This window comes from Rhinichthys klamathensis, unplaced genomic scaffold (genome assembly GCF_029890125.1).
Source record: "Rhinichthys klamathensis goyatoka isolate OS25496 unplaced genomic scaffold, OSU_Roscu_1.1 h1tg000547l_1, whole genome shotgun sequence".
In the NCBI taxonomy this organism is placed as follows: Eukaryota; Metazoa; Chordata; class Actinopteri; order Cypriniformes; family Leuciscidae; genus Rhinichthys; species Rhinichthys klamathensis.
Window position 1 is genome coordinate 1,263,793 of NW_026607018.1, and position 11,141 is coordinate 1,274,933.

Genomic DNA, 11,141 nt, shown 5'->3' on the forward strand with positions numbered 1-11,141 from the left:
CCTCATTTTGTAATTATTTATAATTAATTTGGCAGCCTGTTGTAATCTTGACTTGCACAATCAAATTCATTCCGAGTCTGTGAGCTGCATCAGGCATCCATAATGTAGTAACCTATTAAAGTGTCATATAATAAACAAATGGTTCCTTAAAATAGATGGCCAAGGTCCTGGATACATGGCCAACAATGAAACAACAATACTCATTACACAAAGGCAGTTTTACAAATTCAAGTCAGTCCTTGAGATACTAACCCTAACAGTTAAATTCTCCAATTATACAACAGTCCACAACAATATGACTGAGATTAAAGGTTTTAATACATTGGTTATGTAAAACAGCTATAACCTATACTCCAGTGGTAAATACAGATCAAAGAACAAGCAGTCACAAAAAGATGTGTTTTATTGGTTCAACAGGATTTTTACCACAGTGCTATCTACACAGAATGCTGACTGAAGCTTGGTCTTATTTCATTGTTTATTTTGGTTAAAGACATTATGATTGTCATTGTGGAACGGTTGTAATAGTATAAACAACATTAGTTTAAATTCAAATAAAAATTCTCAAAAAATTAACTCAATTAAATTTACATGATCTCAACACAGTAGTAATTGCACTTAAAGAAAACTCAGTGTATTGATGTGGCTTAGACAGTCAGGTTTCCCATTATCGTTTAATAAAAAGTCCAAGGCAATGGTTTAATAAATACAGCATTAATGACTTGCGTTAAACTTAAAAAGAAAAAAGAAAAAAAAAAAGAAACGCCGCACACCAAAAACAATGATAAAATATTTGACCACATTAGTCTAAGCAATGGTATTTATGAAAAAATATCTACAAGTGTTTCTTAGTTTTACAGAAGGTATCTGTACATTTCAACCACCAGCAGTGTTCTGATATTCAATCTATTACCCATAAACATGCAGATTTGTACAGAAAGTCTATTTGGTATGCTTAAGAAAGGCACAGGGAATAAATAATAGGCACAGCACACATGTTAGGCCTGAAAATGGAAAATGAGACTCATACTCGACTTTTGATTTTAAGCCAGTATCAAACATGTATTTGTATATAACCAGCTGGGAATTGTGAAATCCACATTAGTCTTTGGCTAATAAAGCTGGACCGGCACCAGTATCTCTGGTACAAAGCAGTAGCAGAATCCAAAACATCTTCTGAGGTATATTTAGGCTTTTAGGTTAGTGACATGAGCTTTGTCACTTTGATAAAAGGCCGGGAGTGATCATGTCAGTCAGCACATTTAAAGCATGATTACAGATATGAGTATAAGATAACATGCCAATCTTTCTTAGGATAAAATCAACGCCACCAATGAAAGTCATTATTTGCATCCTAGCATGTGTTATAGCTTGCTTTCCTGGCTCAGGATGAGACTAGAGAAATACAGAAGTTCTAGAATGGTCCAATATTCCAGAACTGTGTTCTATAAGTGCTGTCAATAATCAACCCAGTAATGCTTAAACACAGAGTAGCATTTCTCATCTTAAATCAGTCTTAATTTCATTTCAGGCACATCTGCGCTCAGTCTTTCTTCAGCTCTGATGGTTGGCTAACAGGCCTCGGAGAGACGGACAGCTCTTGCTCCACTGGGAGTGTCACAGGGGCCACACTGTCGTTGTTCTCCAGTGCTCCGTAGGAAAACGAGCCGTTATAATCAGGCTGCACAGCCCAGCCTTTGTTGTGAATGGTTGGAATACCTGTGTTGACACATGATTGGTTGTTTGGCTTGACGATAACAATAATAAATAAATCAGCCATCTCTAAATAAGATATGACATCAGCTGGCCTTTTTATCTTGAGCCAGATTCCAAGCAAAGCACAAGACTGGTGTCTTCCCACCAGTTTCCTTTCCAAATCTTAATGAAAAAAGGTGAAAAAATAAATAAATATATATATATACATACCTTTCACCATGTCCATAGTAACATATGGCTCAAAGGATTTGACTTTCCTCTTGCTTTTAGTAATCAGGAACACTCCAAGAAAGCATATAGCACATCTGCGGAAAATTACAAAGAACAAAGACACGTTTGAACAAATCCCAGAGAGTTTGTTAGTCACTGCTACTGCTGAGAAAACAAACGTGTGTGGAATTTCAGTTTTCTTCCTGACACAGATGTGTTACAGTGTATCACATAGTACTATAGTGAGTATTTTCCACCTTGATGAATGAGATACTGAATGTAACTATCAGCTATCTCATGTAACTAACTTAGGGCTATCAATGGATATAAATATTTAATATAAATATTACATTTTTCATAATTAATGCATTAACACATTCAATTAATCTTAAAGGAAATAAAACTAATTAGTAAACTTTTTCTGCGATTATTAAATTCAGCAATTTTGTGAATGGCATACACTACAGTTCAAAAGATTGTGATCAGTAAAACAAAATTGAAGAATTAATATTATTCAGCAAGGACGCATTAAACTGATCAAAAGTGAACTTAGACATTTATAATCGTTACAAAAAAAAAACATTAAAATATATGCCGTTCTTTTGAACTTTCTATTCATCATGAGAATCCTTTAAAAAATATATTTTCAGTCTCCACAAAAATATTAAGCTGCACAACTGTTTTCAACATTGATAATAATAAGAAATGACATTTTAATGCATATTGAAATAAAAAAGTCATTTCACAATATTACTGTTTTACTGTTTGACCAGTAGTGTATGATGTAGTTAGAATGCATCATAAAACCTACCCCAACAGAAACATGCATATGTGCAGAACGTCTTCATGGTAAAACTCCTGATAAAATATGGCTCCTGTTTTAAAACAAATGCGATGGGAATGAGAATGAGACCACTAACATAGTGCTGAAATGAAGATAGAGAAAGAAATGTGCAAGTCCTACCTGCCACAATTGCAAATGTTGTGGAGAAAATGTAATTCACACAGGCGATTAGACAGGAATCATACAGATAAGATGCCTGTGCTAAAAATCTAATAAAGAAAGTCAAGTCATATAAAAGAACAACAGAACATCAGAACATCAACACAACAAACACCAGAACTTACGATGCTTGAAAGACGACAGTAGCCACCATGCAGACGAACATGACGTAGAATATGGGATATGACAGCTGTAGAGGACCCAAGATGCTAAGCACAATCATCCCTGAAACCGCCTTCACTGTGATTACAGTCACTGAACCTAAGGGGCAAAGCTCCATTATTTTGGTCATTGGTATATTTATGACTTCTTTATCTGTGCATTCCTTCAGCTTTTTTTGCAACTTTGCAAAACATCTACTGCTTGTGGATCAGTTTGAGTAATGGGCTCACAATGGGCTCTACAGACAGCATATGTTGTGTAATTGTCCTACCAAGTAGTGCCACCAGTAGCAAAATCAGAACAAGGTAGTTTGCATTCCGCTGTTTGTAGAAATACAGCACCAGACAGAATGTGATGATCCCCAGAAGCTGGAAAAACAAACCGCATTCAATGCTAATCATCAACACTTGAAAAAGACAAGCTGGTGTTTTCACTCATCAACAAAAATTGGTTTAATATTTGCAATTAAAAAATAATAATAATAATTTGGACTGTAATGATTTCAAGCATGACATTATTCTCAGGCAAAAAACACACAATATTATACCAATTAAATAATCACACAATGACTTTCTAAAAGATGAGGGTGTGTATTACCAAGTATAAGAGGAAGGGCCAGCCAATAACATGTTTTACTATGTTCTCGGCATTCAGCTTTTCATGAGAATTCGGCCCAAACGTCACAAAGAGGTAAGTGCCGCCCGCCGTCAAGGCACAGCCCAGGAAAGTCAAGATGTAGCGCTCTACAAACACAAGAAAATGTGTGAAATCATTTCTGTAATGTCTGAACAATTACACTGCATAGGGACTGCATTTAATTGTTTGCATTAATAATACAAATAAGTAGTTACTTGTTGCTTATTAACACATAGCCCCAAATTCCTCAATCTTTTGAAAACACAGCTTGCTCAACAAAGCCAGCATTATGCAACTGAAAGTAATCAACACTATTTATGATTGTTTTTTAATATATACAAATATTAATATATATATATATATATATATATATTTACTGAGAAAGATGAGCAGAACTCACTCAAGAATTCCTGTGCCTTCCACTTTTCCCGCAAAAACAGGAAACCTAAAATGGAGCTTGCTGTGAAGAACAAAACAGAAAACACTGGTCATCTTCAGAGCATGGTTATTTGAGTTAACTAAAACCATAAAAAAAAACATGTTTGTTACTTGAAATAAAATAAACATTTACTGAAATCAAATCAAATAAACTTTCAGCTAGTTGCAAAGTAAACATTTCACATTTTCATATAGCTTGATGTAGCCTACTAAAATAACTAAAACTGAAATAAAATTTAATAAAACCTATATATAGACATACCCCCCCCCCCCCCCCGCCAAAAAAGACAAACAACAAAATTGCTAAACTAAAATGAAAACATTAAAATAAAAACAAATTCAAAATATTAATAAAAACTATAATAGTATCTCAATGAGACTTACATAACACTTACACATAAAAATAAATGTTTATGGCAAATAACATCAGTCAAGAAGCACTGTAATATAAACATTTTAATTACATTAAATATAAGAAAACAGTATAAAATATGGAAGTGAATGCAACATAACAGTAATAATACCTACTTATGACAGACACGGCATTAAGTGGAGCTATGAGAGAGAGCGGAGCAAAAGCATAAGACACAAACAGTGCGCCCTCCCCCAGAACCATCAGCATCAGGCCAGACCACCAGGTCTTAGTGTAGTAGTATTGCCTCGGGTCTTTATTTCCTGCCAACGTCACATGACCTTGTTTCTGCGAGAGAAAACATCAGTCATTATGCATGTTTGTCTATTACACCTTTTTAAACCCACTCTCCTAGATACTATACCAAACAGCAGCAGGGTTATAAAACAAGATGTTGGGAAAAGGCAAATAAAAGCAGATGACTTTCACAGGGCGTAACCTGAACACACCCTGACCCTGAATTACAATGCAATTATAAATGTAGGCTGCAAATACACACTTACCTGAATGCTGACTGAGATGCTGACCAACAGGTTTCCAAAGATAGCTAACAATGTACCAATGAGGTTTTCCTGTGTATAAATCACAAAGATAAGACATGTTAAAGTCCTGTTAAAATGTAACGATATATATATATGTATATATATATATAGTGAAAAAAGAAAGTACACCCTTTTGAATTCTATGGTTTTACATATCAGGACATAACAACAACAACACATGACATATTACACCGTGTCATGATTTATAAAACAAAAACTAGGCCATGTGTGAAACATTACGTACACCCTTACTGCTTCCATAGGAATTAAGAGGGTAAGTAGCAGTCAGGCGCTACTAATCAAGTGTCTTTGATTAACTGATCATCAGGAAGTTATGACCATGATCATGACCAACTCTATAAAAGCAGAAGTTTTGGCAGTCTGGAGCATTCAGGTGTGTGATAACACAATGCCAAGGAGGAAAATGTCAGCAATGATCTTAGAGAAGCAATTGTTTCTGCCCATCAATCTAGGAAGGGTTACAAGTCCATTTCCAAACAAATTGAATTCCATCATTCTACAGTGAGGAAGATTATTCACAAGTGGAAAACATTCAAGAAAGTTGTCAATCTTCACAGAAGTGGACGTCCCAGCAAATTCACCCCAAGGTCAGACCGTGACACCCAAAAATACACTTCAGACTCTACAGGCCTCAGTTAACATGTAAATGAAAATAAAATGAAAACATAAAAATAAAAACTATAATAACTGATACTATATCAGAATCCGTGAAAACTATATTAGTATCTAACGGTTAGAGAGTCTGACTTGTAACCCGAAGGTCATGGGTTCGAGTCTACCGGCAGGAAATGTAGGTGGGGGAGTGAATGAACTGAGGTGCAAGGCACCAAACCCCCAATCGCTCCCTGGTTGCCACATCAAAAATGGCTGCCCTCTGCTCCTGGTGTGTTCAGTTCACTACTCCTAATGTGTGTGCACTAACTTGGATGGGTTAAATGCAGAGGACAAATTCCAAGTATGGGTTACCATACTTGGCCTTCGCATCTCCCTTTTTCACTTTCAATGGTACTTATAAAACACTGCTTCAGAAGTTCAGAGCTGTTAAAGTTCATGACAGTACAATTAGAAAAGACAACAAGTATGGCATGTTTGGTAGAGTTGCCAGCAGAAAGCCTCTTCTCTCTAAAAAGAACATGGCAGCACGACTTAGGTTTGCATAGTTGCATCTGAACAAACCTCAAGACTTCTGGAAACTTTGGACAGACAAGACTTTGTTTTGATTTTGATTCGTTTGGCAGCCACAGGACCTGGACACCTTGCAGTGATTGAATCAACAATGAACTCATCCAACGTATTCTAGAGTCAAATGTGAGGCCATCTGTCCGACAGCTAAAGCTTGGCCGATATTGGGTCATGCATCAGGACAATGATCCCAGGCACAACAGCATATCTACAACACAGAATATCTGAAAAAGAAAAGAATCAAGGTGTTGCACTGGCCCAGTCAAAGTCCAGACCTCTCAACCCGAATTAAATGTTGCGGAGAGACATTAGGAGATCTGTGCATAAACAATTGCCCACAAACCTCAATGAACTGAAGCAACGTTGTAAAGAAGAGTGTGCCAAAATTCCTCCAGAAAGATGTGAGAGACTGATAAAGTCATATGGAAAATTATTTCTTCAAGTTATTGCTGCTAAAGTTGGTTCTACAAGCCATTAGGCTAAATCAAAGTGTGTGCTTATTTGGTCACACATGGCTTCTCCTCCATTTTGGCTATATTTTTGTTAAATAAATAATGACACGGTGTAATATGTCATGTGTTGTTGTTGTTCATCTGAGGTTGTATTTATCTAATTATAAGACCTACTAAAAACCAGCAGGTGTCTTTAGACCATGACTGTATGTGCATTAGTGTGGCATTAAGCTATATCAGTATTAGGCTAACAGTCAGTTTAGTATAACATAATCGCTATTTCAAGATCAGCTTTTGTAAACGCTTATTTTCGTTTTGCATTTCTAGTTTGATTGTTATTGCAAACATTGTAGCATAGACTCACGGTGTAAGAGTCTTCCGTCACATTGTCGTCTCGTGCCATTCTCACGCCGTTCATCCTTACTTCAGATGACTTCCTTCCCCTACACACGCATCACCGAGCCCGTCTCACAGCTCAGTCCAGTTGCCACTCGGATGAAAGACAGTTCTACTTTCCTCTGTTTGGGCTGCAGTTTACGTGGATCGCCATTTTCGAAACGCCGTTTCTTCCGGGTACACCTGTCAAGTGACTTGACGTTGTACGCAGCCGTGTGACGTCGGATTTGGATGTGACGAAGCACGCATTTTACACAACTACACCCCCCCCCCCCCCCCCCCCCCCCAAATTTTTTTTTGATTAAACAGCTCAATTCATATAGATTAATTTTACGATCTCTTTAACAACTTTTTGAAACCTCAAAGTGCAGTAGACGTAGTAGGCTTACTGTCTCTGGAGGGACAGACATTTCTCAGATTTCATTAAAAATATCTTCATCGTTTATGTTCCGAAGATAAACGAATGTCTTACAGGTTTGGAACAACATGAGGGTGAGTATTATAAGAATTTTTGGTTGAACTATCCCTGTAATTGTCTGCCATCTGTAAATTGTTAATGTCTGGACAGTTCCACAGGTGCATTGTGCAATATTATGGTTAGTTCATTGAACAAGCATGAAAAGCATTGTTTAAACCCTTTCCAATAAGGATCTGTAAAGCTTATTTGGATTTTACAAAATTCTCTTTAAGATACATCCTGTAAAAGAGACTTCTTTCTTTATTTTTCTTCTTTCTTTCTTTCTTTCTTTCTTTCTTTCTTTCTTTCTTTCTTCTTTCTTTCTTTCTTTCTTTCTTTCTTTCTTTCTTCTTTCTTTCTTTCTTTCTTTCTTGATGAGCATTGACACTTGGTATCTGGTTTGGACAGTAGATGGCACCAGTGACCTTCTTAAAGTAAGTACACATAAATGTCATCAGCCTGGTCATGGTTTTTGACTCTGCTGTTGTACCACACAATGAAATAAAAATATATATTTTTGGGCACATTGCTATATGTGAGAGAAGTTTCCTCCAGGAAGTACAGTTGGCGTTAAGATTAGACTTTCCCAAGACCTACACCCAGACCAAAATAATACCACATCTAGGTCATAACACCATCGACAATATTAGCAATATCTGTTATGCCACGATCCAGGATTTATATTCTAATGAATTTAAATGCTTACTTTCTAGTACACAGTAGCCAAGTAGCAGTTCAAAGCCATTGAGGTCCTATGAATTCCCTGCAGTGCTGAGGATATGTATTGTGCCAACCTGTGGTTGAGGTAATTATTAATCTATAGTTTGTTGGAAATAGAGTAATGACCCACATACCCTCAACAAGATGTTTATATGAGCCCAAGACCACAAGATTCTGCCTGAAAGCAGCACCTTGAGATGTTCCAAAACTGATATTTAGCAATTTTCCAATATCATATCCCAGAGCTATGAGGCTACAGGCTGGTAACAATTATTATGCCATTCATCAATGGCACAACTGAAATGACGCACATATTAATGTTGTTTTAGGGTTCGCTCATTCCTTTAGGCAAAATATGTGTATTCCACCCCCCCCCCCCCCCCCCCCCCCACCACCACCACCACCACCACACCTGCTAGTGATAGATAAAACATTGCAGACAACGAATAGATGGGTTGTGGTGTGGCTGACATGAAACGAATCTGTGACCTTTCACCATTTTGCGAAAGGATAAAATAATCTATAGCTAATTAATTTTTTGTAGAGAAGAGGTACACCCATGTCATAATAGTTACTGAGGTTATGAGAAATGAGAAATGTGTCATCACTCTACGCATGTTCAGATGTCATTGGGCGTGGAAGGCCTGTGGAAAGCAAACCTTCAGATCATCAAGTGTATGCAGGATTATTATTATCTCCTGATCAGTAGCACACATATGGAAAATGTCCAACACAGAATCATTTTAATCACAGAAACATTTAATTGATTATGGCTTGGAAATAAACAGGAAGACAATAATTTTAATAGAATTTAAAATGAAAAAAACAAAACAAAAAAAACCTGTAGTTAAAAAAAAAAAAAATAGCTGCAAAAATGACCTGTAAAAAAAATAGGAACAGAAACATCTCTAGCAAGCAGCAAGGTATCATATTTCTTCTTACAGTTCCATGGAATGCATATATATAGAATGAATATTTGACTTGAGGCAAGATCTGAAATCACTTTGTTAGTTAGCAAGCTTTATAATAAGCAGAATTTTTTTTACAAAACGCTGAGTGGATTTTTGCTGGAATACAAAATGCCACAGTATAGATGCATCAGATGGTTCAGAGCATCAGGCTTGAATGATTAATAATGCTCTATCTCTGTGGAGAAATACTCCCTTTCACTGACATCACCCTCGGAAGAAAAGGAACATTCTTTCCCTTAAGGTCTGTCCTCAGGAGGGAAACAAACAGCACCCCTGATGGGATAGTGTAACGTACTGTAAAGTTTCAGATTAAAATCAAAAGACTCTTAAAATCAAAGATTCTTAGATTTTTTTAGAGAAAAATGTCACTGAAGCGTTTGCTTGCGGTCCTGAGGGTTTAACAGTTGTAGTTTGACTTTGGTGACAGTTTTTTTTTTGTGAGATTTTTTTTGTCCCATTCTTAAAAGCTTATGTAGTAGTATACCAGAAAATTTCTTATGCCTGTCAATATAAAAAAATCTATGCTGCAGGAAATAGCCCCTCAAAAAAGACTTTAATATGTAAAATGCTGAAGTCAGAAATCAGGCTAAAAAGGAGAAAGCCTCCCAGGACAATTGTTTGAGCTTTTTTTTTTACTTTTTGACGTATTTGGGAAATACCAGAAAATTATCTGTCTTTTTACTTCCTGAAACCCTGTTATTCTACCTGTAGGCATGTTACTGTAATTTATGGCTTAAGCCTTTTATAATTATTGTTGACTCATGAACTAATTTATTAAACACACTGTGAGACGCACTGCTGATTAGTGGCAGTGCCACTAATTAACTCTTCCGTTATCTTCACCTTCATTTGAAATGTATTAATTTGTTTATTAATCATTCAATTTATTCATACATCTGTTTATTGCATTTACATTTAGTTATATAGCAGACACGCTTTTATCCAAAGTGATTTGAGGAGCATCCCACCAGTATTTGTTGTACTTTGGCAAAGTAAAAAACTAAACTAAAAATGTCTAGCCATTCAAAACTTTTCCGAAATTTTTTTTTCTATCATTTATGAAGATTACATATGTATAAATAAACAAGTCAAATAGATGCTGTAGCAAAGCTACCTCTTCTGTTGTGGTTTTGCCTAATGTTGCAAGTGTAGATTCTAAGAATTTTTTTTGAAACATTCATAAAACTGCAGCATTTTTTCTGTTGTTTATTTTTGATTTTATAAAGCACATTCAGATCACATTTCACAAATGAAAACATACTATATAAATACGAATAAGACTAAAGCTTTCTAAGTAATACAAAGTTAAAGCTGCTGTAGGTAACTTTGAAAAAATGTATTTGCTAAAAACTGTCATTATGTCCTGACAGTAGAATATGAGACAGATAATCTGTGTACAAATCAAGCTCCTCTGGCTCCTCCCAGTGGTCCTATAGAGCTGGTAAGTCCCGCCCTTCCGCTTACCCCGCTGGACCTCTAGGTTGAAAAATCGTCAATGCAAGTGAATGAGAGAAAATAATTATTTTCTAATCCCGTTTGAATTTTGCAATGAATGTGAACATATGTTGTCTGTGAATTTTTTATATAATTTTTCCGTGTAAAGAATGCTACAATTTAGCGGGTAGAATTTTCATACGGTTAGACTTTGTGTGAGAGCACTTTGTGGACTACAACTCTTTGCTGCTTTCGACGCGTTTGATATACATCACCACCACTAGCACACGGATCCCGCTAAACATGCCTTTGTTTGAATGGTGACATTTGGGTACAAAACACATAGGCATCTCGATCTAATTCCTTAGATTATCGCACCGTGATTTGTG

General features: G+C 36.2%; 1 protein-coding gene across 1 annotated transcript; it reads right to left on the reverse strand.

The window, feature by feature from the left end:
• Positions 1–385: 385 nt before the first annotated feature.
• Positions 386–7,370, reverse strand: nipal3 (NIPA like domain containing 3). Its single transcript, XM_056238882.1, has 11 exons — positions 7,139–7,370; positions 5,081–5,149; positions 4,694–4,865; positions 4,128–4,187; positions 3,689–3,834; positions 3,363–3,459; positions 3,055–3,190; positions 2,891–2,979; positions 2,738–2,801; positions 1,927–2,021; positions 386–1,719 (listed from the first exon to the last, which is right to left on the reverse strand). Exons 1-11 carry the CDS (start codon positions 7,190–7,192, stop codon positions 1,544–1,546), a joined length of 1,158 nt encoding a protein of 385 aa, XP_056094857.1. The 5' UTR covers positions 7,193–7,370; the 3' UTR covers positions 386–1,543.
• Between the last annotated feature and the right edge of the window lie 3,771 nt (positions 7,371–11,141).